Genomic DNA, 22,468 nt, shown 5'->3' with positions numbered 1-22,468 from the left:
TGGTACAATTATTTGACAACTATATCAATCTATTATCAACTACTTTAGTGTTTTATAATATTCAATACATTAATATATTAAAAAAATAACTATTACATATATTAAAAAAAACCAATAATGTGATATTTAATTTTTTTTGCTAAACTAATTAAGATTGGTTTGAATGATTAAGGATCTCAAATCGTGTAAAGTAGAGATCTCGAATTCAAGTCTTATTATAAATCAAAAACTTTAATTGTAAAAGGATCCACCTAGAAATGTTGTATATGAGACAATTTTGATTCTAACACCTTGTCCCAAGAAAAGAAGGATACAATTGAAAATATTAGTATCCGATTAGTATTAGTTAGCTATACCTAGCAACTATCTAAAAAATAGTTGGCAAGGTTAGCTATACCAAGCAACTATCTAAAAAATAGTTGGCAAGGTTAGCTATACCAAGCAACTATCTAAAAAATAGTTGGCAAGGTTTGAATGTCAGAAAGCTATTGTTTTATAAATACGTTGATTCTACGAATACAATAAGAACATATTTCGTAACTAATAGTTGATTCCGCGCACGAATACCCTATTAGAACACTTTAAAATTCTTAAAAAACTTTGATAATATTAATCGAAATAAATTGTCTCGTTACAATAATAACAAGCTTTTAAATAGACAAAATACTTGCTTAAAAAATAGGCAAAATACTAAATTAGAATAGAAAACTAGATTCCTAATTAGAAAATGAAAATTAGAAAGGAAAATACAATTTAATTCGAAATTAACACTAATTTGCGATTTTGAAACCGTAAACAATCGGATTTGGCCAAAAGAGGGCGAGGGCCTATAGAATTTTACGAATATAACTGCAATCATCAATGGTTATTTTTGCTAGGCTTAACATTTAGGCTATAATTATAGATTTTTCTTTTCACTTGGCACAAGGAAAAACTAGAAATGAGTGCGTGTGATTGAATTTGGACACCCTTATTATGAATTCTATTTGCTAGAAAAAAAAAAATTAACCAAGTTGTCAATTGATAAAGTATCAAACTAGACTAATTGATGTGGTTGGTTCAAGATTGTCTTGAAACTGTGACGGAGTCAGAGCTCAAAGTCCGGAGGGGCTCCACTGCATGAAGATTTTTCTTTCTAATAACGACTTAAGGCTTTGATTTATAGTAGTCAACTTAAAATTTTCAATTTTTTGATAATGTAAGGGTAAATTTGATCTTAATTGGAAACGTTAAGGTGTAAAACAACTGAGTTTCAGTATAAAATAAGCATAAGGTGCAAAAATACCCTAACGTTTACGCCTACGAATAATTTTACCCCTAACGTCTAAAATGGTGCAATTTTACCCTTAATGTTGGTGGCCAAGAGCAACTTTTCCCCTAGCGTTGACAAGTTTGGTCAATTGGAGAAATTATTCATCAAATTGTCTTCTCCGTTCATGAATCTTATCATCTGCACTTTACATATATGTATCATTTTATCATCCATTAGTAACAGATCACAAATACACGATTAAACGTGAATTTTTTTAAAAAATATATTGTATTTTATCACTCATTAGGGGTAAAATTACCCATGTCGGTACACGTTAGAGGTATTTCTATACTTTATCCCTATAAATTAATATTACTAATAAAGAGCTAAGATACAAATAGTCAATTTAAACTAAAAAAAATACAATTTAAAATTATAAAGGAGAATAAGGTTAATAATGATTGAAATGATATTTAGGTAGTAATATTGACATTTTTAAAGTAGTATGAGGTTTAAGGGAAAAAATAAAAATGGGACAAAAACTAACAAGAGGGAGATTCCAACATAGGACCAATTGAACATGGAGATTCCTTTAATTAGCATTAAGACCAACTATGCAAACTTAATTTTATGTTATATAATCACATCCTATATTAAAATTACTAATTTTAACTATCTTGGGGACTACTCGGGGCTCAACCACTATTCCTCAAGGGTGTTTCGGAGGGCGGAGGGTCGGCTGACCCTCCCCGCCCCCTCTGGATCCTCTTCTGTCTTGAAATAAGGGTAAAATGCACCCATGGTTATTGAAATTTGGAATATGTTTATATTGTGGAGTTCATTTTATTACATTTTATGTATTTACGTTAAATGAGACTTAATTTGCGTAAAGTAGTTGTTTTACAAAAAAATCTCTAGCTTCGCCAAAAAATTAAGATTTACGTAAAACCTTTTAACTTTACACAAATTCTCTACTGTTAGACATAATTTATGTAAGGTGTGACTTAATTTATTTAAAGTTTTTATTTTACCAAAAAAATCTCTAACTTTGTGAAAAAATGAGGTTTATGTAAAACATCTCAACTTTTATGTAAATCTGCCAGTGTTAGACATAATTTACATAATGTTTTTTTTTTGAGAAAAGGAACCAGATCAATTAATCATGAAGAATGTCATTACAAATTGCCGAATATAAAAAACTAGGAATCGAAGTATCGCTAAAAAGACTAGCATTGGAACGAGCATGACGCGCCATACAGTGGGCCACCCCATTCGCTAATCTTGGTACAAAAGCCACAGAATAATCTTGGCAAACAGATAACAGGTTGCGAATATCCTCCACCACGCCTCCAATCTCAGACCCGTCTGAACCTCCATTATTGATTCGATCGATGATACCCTTAGAGTCGGATTCAAAGATCACCCGCTGCATGTCAATACTCCTGCACCATCTCATTGCTTCAAGCAAAGCAATGCCTTCAGCCAACAATACCAACGGACGTCCAGCTTGAACCGCAATGTTTTTATTTTACAAAAAAAAAACATCTCCAACTTCGCGAAAAAAAATTGAGGTTCATGTAAAACCTTTCAATTTTACATAAATCTTCTATTGTTAGACATAATTTACGTAAAGTGGGACTTAAATTATATAAAGTTGCTATTTTAGCAAAATAATAACTACGCGAAAAAAATTGAGGTTTATGCAAAACCTTTCAATTTTACATAATCTTTTACTATTAGACATAATTTACGTAAAGTTATTATTTTACAAAAAAAAATCTAAATTTGTGAAAAATTGAGTTTCATGTAAAATCTTTCAACTTTGTGTAAATCTTATACTGTGTAAAACATTTCAACTTTATGTAAATTAAGTTTCAATCCCATAAAGCCCGTAAAACCTTTAAACTTTACCTAAATTCTCTATTTTTAGACATAATTTACAAAAAGTTAGACTTAGTGCTCATTTGTTTCCATTTTTAGAACTGTCTTTTGCCTTTGAAGTATAAATATGAGACAAAAAAAAGTGTTTGGTAAAAATTTGAAATAACTGCTTTTAATAGAAAAAGCAACTAATATGTGCTACCTATCAGTAACAGTAAACAACTAACAGCAACACCAAATAGTAAACAGAAACAGGTGAAACAAACGGGCCCTTAATTTACGTAAAGTTTTTATTTTACAAAAGAAATTCATCAACTATGTGATAAATAGAGTTTTACGTAAAACCTTTGAACTTTACGTAAATCCTTTATTTTTAGACATAATTTACGTAAAGTGAGACTTAAATTACATAAAATTGTTATTTTAGCAAAACAAATCTCCAAGCTGAAGAGTTGGGCAACAAAACAAGGTGACATATGCTTTAAGCTGGAGAGTTGCACTTCTCAAGACTTTAGCTCTTCAAGTGGACTGTGTTGAACATGTAAGGGGAGATTACAAAGAAGACCTGGATTTTGGAATTATTTGGGAAAATTGCAAGAGCCAACTCGGGGAATGAGAATATCATATGCTTAATGAGTACCTCATGAGGGGCAATCAGTTATGCTTATCGTGTACCTCCATTCGAGAGAAGGTGATTCGGGACCTGCGTGGAGGAAGCCTTAGAGGGCATTTTAGTACCACCACTCATCCCCAAACTGATGGACAAACTGAAGTGGTCAATCGAACCTTGGAAAACCTCTTGAAGAGCAAGTGCAAGGATTAAACCAAGAATGTGGGACCTAGTGTTGGCCCAAGCCGAATTCACTTATAATGGGCCACTCACTCGAGAGTGGGAAAGTCGCCCTTTAAGATGGTTTATGGAAATACTCCTAATCACACTTTTGACATTGTACACCTTCTAAAATGGGATAATGGGAATGTGACCGCTCACAAGCTCGCCAATGAGTATCAACAAATGCACAAAGAGGTGAAGGAGACATTTGAGGAGCGAAACAAAAAGTTAACGGCTAAGGTCAATGTTCACTAGGGGGACCTTCGGTTTTTGGGGATGAGGTGATGGTGTATTTGAGTAAAAAGCGACTCGCAAGTGCACTAAATAGCAAAGTTCGATCGAGAAAGTATGGCCCTTACAAAGTCACCAAGAGAGTCAATGATAATGCCTACCACATTGCACTTTCGAATTGGCTAGGTAAGATGTTTATGTCCTTTAACATATGTGATCTAAACTCGTACAAGCCGGATGCACATCTTGAGTTTACTAAAGAAGAATTGGGTTTCAACTCTTTTGAAGAAGGGAAGAATGATAAGGGCATCATACGAAGCAATCCAGCCCAAGACTAAATCTAGGCTCACACAGCGTGTGGCAAATTCGACACACCGTGTGACCGTGGTAGAAGGGGAAGACTCGAGTGAAGAAGGTCCACACGGCGTATTGAATCCACACGCCATAGACACGGCTCTCTAGTTCTTCGCGGATTAAGTCACACGGTGTGTCACTTAATCCACACGTGGTGTGGGTTAAAACAATAGCAGCCCTTATAATTAGTTGAAAAAGATCCTCCACACGACGAGTCAGGCTTGAAGCTCGTGTGAACTTGGTACAAAGCAACATGGCGTGTCAGATAGACCACACGCCGTATAGCTCTACTCAACGTCCAAAGAAGACAAACCTGCATCATTTCTGTCTTTCTCTTATTTATTGTTTTTTCATTCATAAATTACTGTCTTGGCAATTGTGTTTAATTACTATTTTTCATACTTTTGTAAAGCCTTTTTTGCCCCTATTACTAGTTGGGATCGTAAAGTAAGAACGCATGGCTCTTTGGTCTTATTTTCTATGGTTGGGTAAGTATTTAAGCCCAATTTTTGTAAGAACAAAGTAACTTTTATGAAAAATATATTTTCCTCTTTGGAAGCAAGGTTTCTCAACCTTTGGGATTATTTCCTATTAGTATTAGCTAATAAAGAGATTGTTCTTTTTTAGTTAAGACCAAAACTAACACTATCGCCACGAATCCATATCAATAATCCATCAGAATTATAATTGGATATATTATATTTATATGCAAATAAACAAGAAACAAAGAAAATGAGTTTTCAAGGGAAACTAACGTTAGGACTACATAAAAACCATTGGTAAAAAATGAAAGCGGACCATGCCAGAATTAAAGATCGTGATTGAATACGAGTTGCCAACCGCTGGTCATTTATCTTAACGACTGAAATAATCTCTTCGTCGTAATGTTTGCGACTATTCATAAAAACAGTCGTTAAATTGTTACTGACCTTATAGTGACAGGCCGAACAATTTCATCGCTAGTGTCTCAATATGGGTCGGTAAACTTTCTAGCGACGGGTTTGGCGGCCAAAAGTTTGGCCATTATAACTACCATTTTTATTATAGTGGTATTGCAATTATAGCGAAATGATGCACAATAATTGGATTTTCTTGGAATTTTAGTTTATGATCTAGTGTTTATTTTATATATTTACCCTTGTTGATTTATATTTCGTTTTTGTGGATATTTTTCCCTTTGAGAAATTTATTATCTGGCTATAAGTTGAATTTAGATGTGATATTTTGTTGTTTTGTTCTTGGTGTACTTTTGTACTAAAATGCAATAATATATAGGGTTAATTTCAAAAATAATTCATGTAGTTTTACGTTTTTACATATCGGTATCTATAGATTTTTTTTTCCCAAAACAAACCATGTCATTTGTGTACTTAATAGAATCAATGCAAAACCCGTAAAACCATTAAAACAGTGACATGGTAGGGGTATTTTTAGAAGAAAAAAATTGACTCTTCTTTTTCCATTTTTTGGAATTCCAAAACGGAATGAAATTTCATTTTCAGCGTTTCTGGAATTTCCAGATGCTGAAAGAATTCTGGAAATTCCAGAATTCTGGATTTTTAGAAATTTAGAATTCGAGAACAAAAAGAAAAAGAAGTTGACTTTTAAGTCTTTTTTTTCAAAAATACCACATGTCACGTCAGCATTTTAATAGACTTTAAGGATTTGTTTTGAGTAAAAAAAACACATACCAATATGCAAAAACGTGAAACCACATACGTTTTTTTTTAATTAACCCTAATATACATATGTTCATGTGTAATCACCTATCAACTAATTTAAAAGTTCTTTTTTAAGAAAACTAATTTGAAAGATAAAATAAAGAAAGTTGCAAATTCCTTTAAAAAAAAGGAAGTTACAGATTAGCATATGTATTAAAAAAAGATATATAGTTGGGAATGATATATTGATGTGATATTAATTAATTATAACATTAATGAATTAACCTAATCTTGAGCTACATATCTGCAAAATGGAAAAGAAAGACATTAATTATATGTATTATTAATCAATTAAACAAAACTTAAACTAATGAGCTAACACATCGCCAGCTCCAAAAACTTAGATTAAGAGGTGTTTGTTTACCAACTTTTCACCTCTGGTTTGCTTTTTCATTTTAAAAGACAACGTTTTAGGTGTTTGGTTAGACATCTCATGTTTGCCTTTTACAGCTGAAAAGTAGCTATTTATAAAAGCAGCATTTTCCAAAGGCAAACAGCAAACCCTAACAGCAACCAGCAAACAGAAACAACAACCAATAAATAGGAACAACAAACAGCAAGTAGCCAAACAGGCTCTAATTCTCTGAACTTTGTTAATGCCTCACCAGCTCCCTAAACTTGCTTATTTCATATCACGAGCTTCCTAAACTTGTCTATAAAAGTATATTAGCTCTCCGCACTTTGTAAATGTCTCACCAACTACATGAACTTACTTATTCTGTAACAATTAAATACAAAAACTATAATACTAACTTTCGATCCTCATCCATTCGATCTCTCAAACTTGTAATACTAAGAGAAAAAATAACCTCTCGAATAGATGAAGATGTATTTTTAGAATTTAGGTTTAATAAGTTTTTGTATTTAGTTATTAAAGCAAGTTTAAGAAGCTGGTGAGACACTTACAAAGTTCAACAAGTATAGAAAGTTTGTGAGAAGAAATAAGCAAATTTAGTGAGCGAAAAGTTCAAGGAGTCAGTATATTTTTATGGATGAGTTTATCATATATTAGGCCTAAACTAAATGTTATATCTTACAAAAGGAAAAGAGAAAAGACAATTCTATCCTTTTTCCTTAATATATATATATACACACATGTTTGAGTTCCTGTTTAGGCATAGAGAGAAATAGAGATGAAGAAGAAGACCAAGGTATTGTTGTTTACAGCAGGAATAATAGGAATGGCAGTATCGGTATTAATGGGGATTAAATATAATTATAATAATGATTATATAAAATCATCAGATTCAAATGTAATAATAGAGTTAGGGGAAGAAGAAAGAGGACCGGAGAGCTTTGCCTTCGACGCCGCAGGAAAGGGTCCTTATGCTACTATTTCCGACGGCCGTGTTATCAAATGGGAACATAATCAAACAACTTGGCTCCATTTTGCTTCTTCTTCTACTCACACCCACAGGTACATATTTCTTTCTTTCCTTAAAATTTGAGTTTGAATTTTAATGGATAGAAAAAGCAGTTTGCTTGGAAATCTCATATTTGGATTAAGATACTAAACAAGAGCTTTTTAGAAAGAGGAAACAAGCGTATAAAAATATGATAGTCGAAAATTATTATTCAATTTTCCTAAGTGGGATAAGGATAGGGATAAAATAATACATTCTACTATTTTAATCTTATTTAAACTATATAATATTAATTTGAGAGATAAGATGCGCATCCTATTAAAATCGCAGTAGTTTATCTCACCTCTTTATACCACGTCTCTCTTATCTCCCTAACCTATCTCTAAAACAAACATGAGATAACCCGTCTCAGTTTTTTTATCTATCTCCTCGTGTCTTTATCCCCTCTAACAAACACTATGTTAGGGTCTGCTTGTTTTGGGGTTAGAAGAGGTTAATTAAAGGGAGGTTATTTTCGTACCCTTACTTGGGAATGAGTTTAAATGGAGGTGGTGGTGAAATGAAGGTTAGAAAACCTTGAAATAACCTCAATTTCAGTCCCACCAAATTGGTGGGATCTGGAGGTTCACTAAATAATAACATCCCCTCCCTTTATGAACCATGTCAAACTTTCATCCAAGCAGGCCATTAGGGTCCGTTTGGATGCTGTTTGCTGTTTCTATTTGCTGTTTGTCCTTTGGAAAGATGGTTTTTTCAAAAATCAGACTTTTGTAAAAAGCTACTTTTTCAGCTGTAAGGGCAAAAAATAGGTGAAAAGTAGATAAACAAACACTCCCTTAATGTTTTTCTTCGATATCTCTTATTTTCGTGGTAGTGATAATTTTTAGGAAAAAGAAGATTGCTGAATTATTATTTTTATTGTTATTATTTTGGAAGATAGAAGAAAATTTAATTGAACAAAAAAAACTATTTAATTTGTGGAGCAAGTGAAACATGCCAAATATGTGTACATCATACTCTTTGTGTCTTATCATTATTATATAAAATTTTGAGTCTAGTAATATGATTGATTTTAAAAGACTCGTCCAAATGCTTACCTCATACTTTTCTTTCTTATCTTTCCGTTTATATATATATATATAACAAAAATTCATTAAAGAGAATCTAAATACAAAACAAATAGAAATAAAATTAGGAGGTGTGAACAACTATTTCTTAGGCTCAAACAAGCTGCTCTTACTAATTCATAAGCGATTTTATTTACGAAACAGCTAATAAACTTGATACTGATGTTATTAAACGAAAGCAAAAACCGTTGACAATCTTAACGGAAAGAAACTTAGCGAAGATGATTAACGACACTGGCAGTGTTACCAAACACTTATCAACACTCAATTGTTTAAACGAGCTCAAAGCTTCTCTAATGTTAATAGCTTCTCCATCCCGAGGAGTAAAATTTCCCGAGAAAAGCTTCGAAAAAGCTCTGCAGAAACTGCCATTAATGTTTTGTTTATCTAGAACGAATTTTGATAAATAGTTATTAGAAGGCTACATTGTAATTTGTCAGTTACTAATTACTCCCTCCGTTTCAAAATACTTGTTACATTTGACCAAATCACACATGTTAAGAAAATGATTGATTTGTATTTTTTTTTTTTTTTGTAGGAAAGGAAAGAAAAAAAACAAACAAATAAAACAACTCAACCCGGGATCAGTCTAGGAAAACTGACCCCCACCACATCCTCCAAGATCAAAGAAGAAATGAAGCCCGGTGGAGAAGAAAAGGTAGAAAGACCCAACAAACCAGAGTGCCCTTCCATTGCAAGACGGTCCGCGACGCGGTTCTTCTCCCTATAAATATGAACAAACTTAATAGACTCAAAGGAGGACCCAATCCTTTTAATGCCTTTAATAATATTCAAGCTATTCCGGCAAACAGACTTGCCCTCATAAATCATTTTAACCGCTTCTTGGTTATCTGACTCAACCAGAAGCTTCTTCACCCCTAGATCCTTAGCCAGCTTTAGGCCAGAGAGAATCCCCCAAAGCTCTGCAGAAAAGGAAGAACCAATGCCCAAATTCTGAGAGAAGCCAGAAACCCACCTGCCTCCATCGTCTCTAAGGACCCCTCCTGCAGCAATTCTCCCGTCTCTCAGACAAGAACCATCAGTGTTGAGCTTAACCACACCTTCACTCGGCCTACACCAGCCTAAAAGATTGACCTCCTTCCTCTGAACCACCCTAGCTAAGGGGTCCTCACCAAAACTCTCAACCCAGGTACTAAACTTCTTAGAAAAGAAATCAATGACATTTGGCATAGAAACCACTCCTCCTCCACCTCCAAATCTGATGGCACACCGCCACAAAAAGAAGAACACATTGATTCCCAGGCAGAAGAATCCCATTAATACCATCAACAAACCAATTATTTTCAGAATGGGCTAAAAAGGAAGGAAGCACATCCCTAGGGAGAATTCTTCTCCAAACCTCTAAACTTTTCTCACAATCTCTGAGAGCATGGCACAACGTCTCCTCAAACCCTCTGCATCTGCCACAGGCTCCAGAATCCACCAGGTGCCTCCTTTTTCTATCCGAGTTAGTAAGCAACCTATTCCTAGCCCCAAGCCACAGGAAGCTCCTAATGCGGTATGGTACTTTCAAGCCTCAAATCGTTTTCCACACCCCTGGGGAAGAAGAATCCAAACCCTGATAGAATGCCTGAAAAGCAGATTTACACGAATAGGCCTCATTGTTTGTCAGCGTCCAACAGTAACTATCATGATCCTCAATTTGATTACTAATGTGAACCTCTCTAATAGAAATGAGCGATTCCAGACTGAGGTATGAATCAAATTTATCCCAAATCCATTCACCCTCAGAATCCACAACATCAGCAATCCTCCAGTCCTGAACGTCCAACGGAGGCAAGGAAGTACAAACCTCCAATAAAGGCTTCTTACCTACCCAAATATCCTTCCAGAAACTGATGGACCTGCCATTACCCACATTCCACCCAATCTCAGAACAAAATTCAGCAAACACAACACTAATGCCTTTCTAAAGAAAGGAACAATTAACCACTCTCTCCTTAGGCCCCCCCAACACCTTATCCTTCCGGTACTTCCCGCATAAGAGCTGGACCCAAAGAGCTGTAGGACACTGCCACATTCGCCACAGGAGTTTCATTAATAAGACTTTATTATTATCTTTAGCTTTCCAAATGATTGATTTGTATTAAATTTATGGTATATAGGCTAAAATATGACTATTTATCTCTCTTAATTAATAATCCTCATTTTTCATAATATTCATTAAATTATACCACTCTTTATACCTTAAAAACTTCAAATGACGAAAAAAAAGTAATTAATACTAAACTTAATAATATGAGTAAAATAGAAATAATTTATATGAAAAACCTAAAGTGACAAATAATATGAAACAAAAAGAATCTTCTCTCTCAAATAATATGAATCGAATTGAGTAATTTAATTAAATAATTTAAAAAATTAAATATTAAAGATTCATTTAATATCCATTCTTATTATGCATTAAAGGCCTCTATTAATAATTTATTTCAAAATTCTTTGTAAACAACCAAAACATTAAATACATGTGTGATAAAAAAGTCACCGTCAAGAAAAGAAAGAGTTACCAACTAATCTTAAGGACTAAATGTAAACAGTCCTAAATTACTGACTAAAATTAGTAGTCATTAATCATACTATTGGTAGTTAACTCATGCACCAATTTTAATGTCCACTTTTACCACTGAATGTAGTCATTTAAAGACTACAAGTTTGTCTTTAAGTTCATTTTATTATAAAAAAATGTCTTTCTTTTTTTACAACACATGCCCTTTTATCAAAAGAAGCACAAAATATCTGCTTTTCTCTCTCTCTAACCCTAAATTTTCTCATCGCGTTTCTCTCCTCTTGACGCCGCCTCATCTTCTTCCAAATCTGTAACTATCGGCCCCTAACTCGCCTCCATTAACTGAAAATCGTCAACGACATCTACTCTTCATCTCATATTTGAGATGCATGGCCTGAAACAAAGCCACCACTGTAAAGAAAGCTGCATCGGTGAAGGAAATAGGAGTGTCGACTCCAGTCACTACTGAGAAGATTTGTCCTCGTTGCAATCGTGATTCAGATGCATCCTCATCTCAATCGACCACGTTTTCCAACCTTGCCAGAGCTTGCTTGAAAGTGAGTAGGACTAATTATTTCTAATTTGACTAGTTATCAAGGCTACACAAAATATTTAGGGGTTATATTTTAAAGTACAACCTTTCCATTTTAAGGTATAGAATTTTATATATTAATTAACTAATAAATATTTAATTAATTAATTACACGTGTTAACTTTTATTGATTAATGGGTCGTATCGTATGTCATCAAACTATACTATATTTATAAAACTTAGAATATGGTTTCGAGACAGTCCAACCCCACTTGCCAGCTCAAATTATAAAAGCGGATCAATAATTCAAATATTTTATATTTTGGAGTATAGAATTCAGGATAAATAATTATAAGGTCCCTGAGTTTTTACTTAATACACTAGTCAGTCCTTCTGTTTTTAGAAATAATTACATAGTTCATCTGTTTTTATGTTCATCAACTCCTTAGTCCTTATGTTTGAACCAATGGTCAAATTATACCAAATAAAGTTTAAAATACTAAAATTACCCTTTACTCTATGTTTTAATAATGGGTTAAGGTGCAAAAATACCCCTAACGTTTTAGATCAGGAGCAATTTTACCCCTAACGTCTAAAATGGTGCAATTTCATCCCTAACGTTGGAAGCCAAGAGCAATTTTACCCCTAACGTTGATAAATTGGGTCAATTTCAGACACTGTTATAAAACACAGATATTTTTGTTTCTTATTTTGCATCAATTGTATAACAATTCGTTGTACAAAAAGGATTTCATGTTTTTCATAATTTAATAATAGAATTGGAGATTAATATTTGTAATTCGGTGAATTTTTTGAATTTTTTTTTATCTAATTCGTACTAAAAGACAGTATATTTTTTGTATTTTTTTTCACATCCTAACATATGTTTGTGATTTGTTACTGATAAAATGACACACGTGTGAAGTTTAGATGACAAGATTTATGACCGATAAGACAGTTTGATGAATTATTTCTCAAATTGACCCAATTTATCAACCTTAAGGGTAAAATTGCTCTTGACTTTCAACGTTAGGGGTAAAATTGTACCATTTTAGACGTTAGGGGTAAAATTGCACCTGACCCAACACGTTAAGGGTATTTTTGCACCTTAACACTTTAATAATAAAACATCTATTTTTCCTATTTTATGTTTTTTCTCCTTTTTTTCTACATAATCTCTACAATATTGAGTAATTAATTTATTGAATTTTATATAATTATAAAATTTTAATTTAGTAGCCTAAAATTTATTGACTAAAAAATGAATGAAAAATATTTCAAAAATTATCAAAATAGGAGTAAAACTTTATAAATTTTATAAAAAGTAATCTTTATTGATCTCTACTAAATTTTATAAATAAAGAAAAAATATGATTTTTTAAAAAATTATTAATATTTAATGTTAGTTTAAAAACATTATATTAAAAAATAAAAATTTAAGAGAATAAAAATACATTTTAATGATTAGTATATATAATTATATAAATTTTGGTGTATATATACTTCATCAATTTTATTAAAACTATTTAGATTAAATTTTGGCATTAAAAGATAAGTTTTTTTTTTTATGTAAATAACTAGGGGCAATTTGGACTTTCATCTACAAAAACAGATGGAATGACTAAAGAGTTTATTAAAATAAAACTTAAAGACCTTATAATAATATAATGGACCTACTAGTATGTTAAGCAAACACATAAGGACTTTATAATTATTTACCCTAGAATTTATATTAAAGTTTATATTTTAAAGTTTAGAATTTTATATAAATAATTAATTATATATGTTAATTTTTTTATTGGTTATTATATTACATATCATCAAATTATTAGCTTGATCGCATGGTGAGAAATAAAGGAAAATTTTCCTTTTTTCTAACAGCATTTATCATCATCATTAAAACAAAAAAGTTTAGTATACATGGCTAACTTTTGATGTGGTACATCAGGCTAAATAATTTGATGACACGTCACATATTTTAGTGTATAGGATTTAAAGATTTATATTTCAAGGTTCAGAGTTCATAGTTTAAGTCTAAAAGTTTATATAAATAGTTACGTAAAAACATTCAATTAATTTCATCTGTTAATTTTTAGATTGGTTGGTGTGTTACGTGACATCAAATTATTAGACCGATGCACGTATTATGTGGTGGAACACATAATTTATTTATTTTTTGTTTTTTTTCTAGCATTATTTTCATCATCATGGAAACAAGAAATTTTAGAATACGTCCAACACATGAATAATGTGGTGATGAGGGCATTAAGTCGACTGAATGTGTGGAAATGAGTTGTGAGAGAAGCTGAGCCAAAGGGGCGACACACCAAGGGAAAGAGAAGACAATTCATGTGAAAAATAGAGGCACACGTCATGTGGACTTTAAAAGTCACCAGCTTTATTTCAAAATAAAGCTCGCACGCCTTATGGAAAACCCACATGTCATTTAGACTTTAAAAAGGCCATTATTTAGTTTCAGAATAAAGCCCACATGCCGTGTGAAAACCCCACACCACGTGTGAACTTTTTAAAAAGACCATGCAAATCAACTCCATTTTCTTCAACTTTCTCCTAATTACAAGCGTGACACCCCTTATTTACAACTCCTACCATCAGTTTATTTACAAACTTATCACCCCTTACACTTATCACATTTTACCCCTTACATATTTCTCTTGAATTAGTTATGTATTAGGCTATTATGTAATTTTATCTTTTAGGTTAGAAAATGATATCAATTCATCTCTTTCAAGTAAGAATGTAACTTTTTATCAGTTAATACAAATTTATCTCTTTGAGAGTTGTTTTACGGTTCATCCCTCTTAACAATGGGTAATTCCTACAAGTTTTACCTTGTATATTTGGGGATTTTATGGCTCCTTCAAATTTATCTTGAGAATATCTTTTATAGATTATGGTTGAAAACTATCGCCCCAAATTTGATCCGTATAAATTGGTATCAGAGCCGCTCATTTTCCTAACACGAGACTTTTTCGGCAATGGCTCAACCGAGGTTAGTAGATCATTGGAGAGCCGAAATGAGAGAGAAATTCTGAGTGTTTAATGAAGAGATAATGGCTAGCTTAGAGAGGTTCTAGATAGATATCCAAAGCACCATTCCACAAAACTTGGGAGGTTACCATAAAAGAAATGAAAAATGCCCAATGTTGTCACTTAAAGATTCATCACCAATCTTTCCTCCATTGCACAATCAAGAGGTGAGCCCTAAATTTTCAAGTTCTCATGTTGAAGTTATGGGTAATCAATTTACTAGTGAGAAGTTGGATGTTTGTGGTGTTGATGATGATTTAAATTCTCATTGTCAGTTTGTGGGTGATGAAATTGTGAATGCCGTAGAAAGCGAGAGCAAGTTAGGTCTGACTCCTCCTCTTAAATCATAGTCATTTGACTTTTGAGGATTTGAATTCATGTATGAATGAGGAAGAAAGAGTGCTAGTATATGGAAACATTAGGGAAGCCCACGTTGGAAAGGGCACTCCCTATGTGCTTGATAGAATACCCCTTAGGCAACACTTCACTTGTATGCTTAAGGAAGGTGAGAGCCTTAATCTTGAAGAAGTGGAGAGTGACTTTGGGCTTGATCTTGTCTTTGAGGCGAATGATGAAATCATTTTATATGGAAAGGTTGAAGGTTATGGTGATGTGAGAGATGTTGGTGGATCAACTATGTTAGGATGTAGCATGTCACTTAGGTCGAGAAACTTGACAATCGTAGTGACCGGTTTGAGCTATGAGTAGGAGCAAATGGAAGCGATAGGTGATGGGAAGCGAGATTGGGTTGAAGAAGGGGTAAACGAAATTTGAAAATGATCATGACGAGGATGAATGTGATAATGAGATTGATAAGAAGGAGAACCATTCCGAGAATGAGCTAGATAAAGATAATGAACTTGACTATTAGGATGAGTTCGAGCATGGGATTGAAAGAAGAAAGAATGATTATAAGAATGAGCTATATGATGATGGTAGATTTTATCATGATGAGGATGAATTTGATTATAATGGATATGATGGAATTTACCATGATGAGGATGAGTTTCAGAACGTTGAGTGGAACCAAAATGGGGTTACTTATGAAGATGACAAAGATAGATTCTATTATAATGAAGATGAGTTGGAGGATTTTAAGTGGAGCCAAAATGGGGATACCCATGAAGATGATGATGATGATGATGACAATGACGATGAGCATGTTTTTTATTTGTTGACAAAGGTGCTAATGCCTAATGAGGATGATCAATTAAGTTCACACTGGGTGGTAAAGGGACCAAGCTCCAAGTGTCATTAACTATAAGAGCATTATACATTGATGACATAGCATCTCACCAATGCTAAAATTTTGTAGCCTGTAGATAGAATGTAGGTTCGGGTGGAATAATGGAATTTAAAGCCTTGGGATTACAGGTTCCAACCTGAGATCACGTAACCATTTTGTAAGTGAAATGTCTAGGATCTTGAAGCGTTTGAACTACCAGAGACTTTGCTCTATTTTCCTTGCTTAAAGAGTTGGATAGTACGTTGGGCATAATACTATAGTTGGAAAATCCTACTGCCAACGAAATTATCCGTATAGGCAAGTTTAGGGGCACATGTAGGGTCACTTATAACATGCCCAATACAATACTACACAAGGTAGATGCATTTGTTTCATTAATTTGAGCAGGCTAACTAGTATGGAAATATTGCTTTGGAGCTTGGGACCCTAATGGTGTATGTATAATGCAATTGACATCCATTAGTAAGGTATTTTTTATTTCGTATATCACTGCGCCCCAAAGATGAGCCGATATTCTTTATTGTTGCATAGGAATTTTGATTCTTGTCGACTGATAAGATAATTTTCCAATTTCGTGAAGTATTATACCCTAAAGATGACTGCCCAAAAGTTAACATGAAAGTCACAATTAGATTCGGTAATAATACAGGTTGAAACTCATGGATACCAATTCAATGTTTATTGAGAATCTCAAACGAAAAAGGATGTTCATAGAAAAAACATGACGTGAGACATAACTTTTTCTAGAAACTGGATCATAGATTTGATATCCGTTATGAAGTTTGCTATATCCGAGAAAATACGTTTGTTGGAACCGTATGCTAATTTATGAGGAGAATATAGGTGTAATCATGGATAAGATAAACCATCAAAGATACATAATTGAGAATAATAGTAAGGATCCAAACCATATGCAATACGAAATATCAAAGGTAATAATAGAAGTTAGTAGTCTAATAATATAAACAGTCATGTTAAAAGCATATTTCCTATCATTCATTTTGTTCATGAGTATATGGACAAGATGGCCTCTATACAATCCCATTATCTAAAATCTGGTTAGTGCGCGAAATTCATCCCCAATTTTATTGAAAGGATTAAGCTAAAAAAAATTCAACCATGGTTTGAAATTCCACAAACGTGTTATAGACTTGGTATTTACGTTTCAAAAAATAAATTCAAAAATATTTTGTGTAATGATAAAAAAACAAAGCATGGTAAGCATATATATCATGAGACTGTATTTTGGCTAGTCCTTAAACAACATAACAAATTAACTCGAGATGTTGCTTAGCAACAAATAAAGATTTCACAAAAGGTAATTTATGTATTTTACTCAATGAGAATGGTTCACAAAGAGACTGAATTTTATTATTAGAAGACAAAATAATATTGGAATTAAGTGATTTCGGAACTATTAAAATTGCAACACGACCTAATCTAGCATGCCATGTAGAAAGTGCTGCAAAATTTATTTGAACTAGTATAGATTTTGGCCTAAACTGATGACATTGATAGATAATAAAGTCCATATATACTATGTCGTGTGTTCTTTGTTGCCAAATCCTTCACAAGAAATGAAGCAACAAAAAAATCATATAAATATTATTAGAATCAGTTAAAGAATGAACATAAATAAAAATTTGAGAAGCATATAGAACAAAAAAAATATCTTTGAATTTGATATTTTTACTATTCGATTGACAATCAAAAGAACCAATCAAATTAATATAGAGTTTAAAACATTGTGAATTCCTCAAGACCCTAATGTTTCAAATGAAGAACAAGATTTTCCATATTTGAGGTTACATAATGGGTGCCCTAGTATCCATGATCCATGATTGATTATTAGAATTGGAAGTAGAAGTAATATGACTAGCTGATTGCTAACATGACTTTTGATCTTTTCCAAAATCCTAAGATGAACAATTTCGAAAAAAATGACCTCGTTCTTTACAATTGTAATAAATAATCGTAGATAAGTCTGTACCCACAAATTGACTGTTGTGCACAAAACGGGACTGAACAACCCGAGCTATCAAATTCTGATAATTGGATCGTCCACCTCCTCAGGACTCTAGTCCACGGATAGAAAATGCGCCTCTTGCACCAAAGTTAGCTATTGGCAATAATAACATCAACCATTGCTTATTAAGTCCCCAAGTCTTTAAAAATATCTAATGAAATCATCTTTAGAAATTTGATAACTAGCGACGAAATTAGTTACTAACAACAGAATTTTGGTCGTTGCAAAATAACTCGTAGAGTTCATCAACACAACTCGGTGAGTATTACTTATTGATTTTTTTTATTTCGCAGTTCTCGTTTCTCTTTAGTCTGAACCAATTCAATAACTAATATCCTAGTTAATGAAAAGATTAGCTATGAATATTAAACATATCACTTATTTTAATGTGCATTGGAAATTTGTATTTTTTAATAATTTGAAAATAATTTATTTGTGTTTGATGTAATTATAGAAAAACTACATTTAAATGCTTAATGTATGCTATTATAATTATGTTTTTTTATGAATTGTAGGAGAGAGAGGTGTGAAGGGAGAGACATTAAGGATGGATATGAAAGGGAGGTCATTTATGGGCGTCCATTAGGTCTATGCTTCAACAAATCAAACAATCATCTCTACATTGCTGATGCTTACTTCGGCCTGCTTTTGGTGGGCCCCAATGGAGGTCCACCCACTACCATCGCAAAAGATGCTGAAGGTATGCCTTTTATGTTTACCAATGGCCTCGACATTGACCATTCTAACGACGTCGTTTTCTTTACTGATAGTAGTTCACGTTACCAAAGGAGGTATGCATAATACACATCCTTCCTTCTTATTAATTTTTTTTAACAAATAAAATTTGGGAAAAGTACAAAAATAAGTAATGTGGTTTGTCCGATTTGTATAAAGTTTGGAAACATGAGTCTAAGATTTATAAAGTTTGCGGTTAAAGGATCTGTGAGTCAATTTTTTGTTCAAACAATATTTATGGTTTAGTTAATTTGTAAAGTCAAACCTTATATATGAAGTAATTTACCAAGTCAGTGTTTTTAATTGCTCCAAATCGCTCCTTTTAGGATAAATAATCAAGATTAAACCCTAATCGGGCACTTCAGCAGAATTATTCCTAACTTAGTAATAGTTGAGAAATAATTCCTTGAAATTGGCTACTTTTAACTGATTAGTTAAAACAGTCACATTACGTAGCCTGAGTTGTCATAATGGAATCATTACAACGGAACCATTGTAATGTGTCTTATTATTAAAAGAATAACCATAGAGCCCACAACACCCATTACAGAAGTGGAACTGTCTAGAGCTGTTTTTATCCAACTGGTTTAAAACAATCTCTTCAAGGCAATTTTATTTCTTAACCATTACCAGATTGAGAATAATTCTCCCAAAAGCCATATTTTGGTGTTAAACCCAAATAGTCAAGAAAATAATTTCTTACTGAATGTTTGAGTTTGTAAACTACACAAATCATAGATTTTGCAAACTTTTAAACCACAAAAACAAATCGGTCAAACCACATGATTTATTTTTATACTATTCTCTTAAACTTATTAAAGACTATAGATTTATTATTACTTTCTTTTATATATGATTGCAGGAATTACATATATGTAATATTAAGTGGTGATAAATCAGGAAGATTAATGAAATATGATCCAAAAACCAAAAAAGTGACAATACTTTTGAGAAACCTATCGTTCCCAAATGGTGTAGCATTAAGTGAAGATGGAAGTTTCATATTAGTTGCAGAAACAAGCAACTGTAGAATTCTCAAATATTGGATTGAAACATCAAAAGTAGAAGTATTCGCAGAATTGCCAGGATTTCCTGATAACATAAAGACAAGTCCAAGAGGTGGATATTGGGTTGGTGTAAATTCAAAAAGAGATAAATTTGCAGAATGTGTTCTTTCATATCCATGGATAGGAAATGCTTTGATTAAACTTGTTCCTTTTGATCTAATGAGGGTTTATTCAATTGTGAGCATGTATAGAGGAAGTGGTATGGGAATTAGGTTGGATGAAAATGGTAAGATATTGGAAGTGTTTGAAGATAGAAATAGATTTAAGTCTATTAGTGAAATTATGGAGAAAGATGGTCATTTGTGGATTGGATCTATCAATTTTCCTTTTGCTGGTAGATATCAAGTTACAACTTGAACATAATTATTATGTTTCTAAAACATATATATGAAATAATTAAAGAAAGCGAACTTTTTATTTTTATCTTTTATAAATGTTAGAATGTTAGTATATATATGGGCGGAATCAAGACCAAAACTTTGGGGAATCCACAATGGTGAGAGTAGAACTGAAAGTTCGGAAGGGCTTTACAGATCATGGCGGGGTTGGACGGGGCCCAAGCACCCGATGATCATTAGAAAATTCTATTAGACCTTTGTATGGACCTTTATTTATTTTTTTAGATAAAGATGCCTAAACAAATTCAATTGAACACTAATGTCACGACCCAACCCATGCCATGACCGGCGCATAAATTAAATTAACTTTAACCTATGCTAGCCTTAATTCTGAACTAATGGAAATTCCAAAATTAACTAACAGAATATCAAATTCGTTGAAATTACATCATAAACCTTAAGGAACCTAACTATTCAAGTCAAATCTCAATAATCAAAGGTCTCCAAAAAATAATATAAAGCTAAATTATTAAGCAGTCTCCTTCAACATCAATCCAAGGGTTACCTCACGAACAGGGACCTTAATCTAAAAAGAAAGATTCAACGTGGTATGAGATTTTCGTCTATATGAGCGAAAACCTCAGTGAGCAGTAGTTATAGCACACGAAAAGGAACAGGCAGACAAGCTGATACTCTTAAATCATGACCATTATAGTTCAAAATATAGCATTTCAAAATCAGTTAAACTAAAGAGTCAATATAAGATGATCAATTCAAATACTAGTAATCAATTATCAAACATAATAGTGAAGCCTTTCAAAAATATTTCAAATATTAGAATAATCAGAAAATAAGGCAAAAGCTTTAAAACACATGGTACAGTGTAACAGAGTGGTGATACTGCACACCACCAGGGCCAGATACCAATAACGGATATAGATAACAGATAATTGTCTTTACCGATCTTATGCATGATTCTAATGTTGACACAACTGACGACAAAACTGACAACTGACATCATGTCTCGAAGACAAATACAAAGTCCTAATGTTATGAAGATCGGTGAGAGGCCAGATAACAGATACAGATATACTGTGCACTTGTACCAATTTGAAAACATATAGTATACATATATAAATCAGAAAATCATAACTGATTGAACAAATTATCAGATTTCTAAAATAAAAGTAATAACTGCGATAAATCGTGTATCAGAAAATACAAATCATATCAAATCATATTTTTTTTATAATTTCATTGTAACTGATAATAAAACAAATCAAATATAAAGGCTTGTTCCTAGAATATACGCTCTAATACTAAGGATATTTAGTAAACCTAAGGTTAAAAAATATACGCTTTTGTGAAAGATAATATACAGTCAAATGTCAATTTTCGATAAACAGTTTTCCAGTATGGTATTTCAAATCAATAGAGTCATGTATTATAATTACCACTCACCTGAGATACAAAAAGAATGTTCGGTCAAAGATTGCAACTGCCTGTCAACTAAACGTTGGTGGGTGATTCTGAAGTTCCTAAATTAAGAACGACGGGAACCAAATAGATTAATCTAAACTCATTTGAACTAAATTAATAAAGGCTAATGGATCTAAGGAAAAGAAAGGTTTAAGTTATAGGTTTCAAATAGGGGTTCATGATGCTATATTTGGAGCTGATTAATCAAATGAGGAATTAGAAAACACATTGAAAATTTATAGGGATAAGCAACAAGCTAAAAACGATTTTAGAGTTTGATTACCTAAAAATGTAGATAAAACACTTTGATGGAATAATTTCATGAGAAAGCTAATTGAATAATAGTATAAAATAGTAAGATATTTAATTCCATAAAAGAAATCGTGGCACTATTTGATAGAATATATATAAATAATCAATCACAGCACCACTTGACGATTTTTATATATATATTTATATAATAAAGCTTTTCATGGTTCAAAAAGTTGAAATCACCAAAATCAATGAAGTTAAAAAGCATAAAAATTATTTTTCTTTTATTTCCTTTTTTTATGGAGATTGAAAACACACAAAACAAAAACTCTGTTGATACAAGCATCACAGAGCATTGAAAATCATTATTAAATTAAGAAAAGCAACTTCATTTTTGAAGTTGAAAAGTAACATATCAGGAGGAGTCATTAATTGAAAACATAGCTATCTGAA

The 22,468-nt window shown here is 32.5% G+C and overlaps 1 protein-coding gene across 1 annotated transcript; it reads left to right on the top strand.

Annotated features, from left to right (window-relative positions):
- The first annotated feature begins 7,330 nt into the window (after positions 1-7,330).
- On the top strand, positions 7,331-20,346 carry LOC136208419 (protein STRICTOSIDINE SYNTHASE-LIKE 2-like). Its single transcript, XM_065999280.1, has 3 exons — positions 7,331-7,688; positions 18,660-18,935; positions 19,742-20,346. Exons 1-3 carry the CDS (start codon positions 7,405-7,407, stop codon positions 20,301-20,303), a joined length of 1,122 nt encoding a protein of 373 aa, XP_065855352.1. The 5' UTR covers positions 7,331-7,404; the 3' UTR covers positions 20,304-20,346.
- Positions 20,347-22,468: the final 2,122 nt, after the last annotated feature.

Source organism: Euphorbia lathyris, chromosome 10 (genome assembly GCF_963576675.1).
Source record: "Euphorbia lathyris chromosome 10, ddEupLath1.1, whole genome shotgun sequence".
NCBI classification, from domain to species: Eukaryota; Viridiplantae; Streptophyta; class Magnoliopsida; order Malpighiales; family Euphorbiaceae; genus Euphorbia; species Euphorbia lathyris.
Note: the sequence above shows the minus strand (reverse complement) of the source record. Positions and strands in the feature narration are given on the sequence as shown.

Coding starts and splice junctions, on each gene's coding strand:
- LOC136208419 (XM_065999280.1), top strand. CDS start 7,405: ATGAAGAAGAAGACCAAGGTATTGTTGTTTACAGCAGGAATAATAGGA. Junction 7,689..18,659: donor TCTTCTACTCACACCCACAG/GTACATATTTCT, acceptor TATGAATTGTAG/GAGAGAGAGGTGTGAAGGGA. Junction 18,936..19,741: donor AGTTCACGTTACCAAAGGAG/GTATGCATAATA, acceptor ATATGATTGCAG/GAATTACATATATGTAATAT.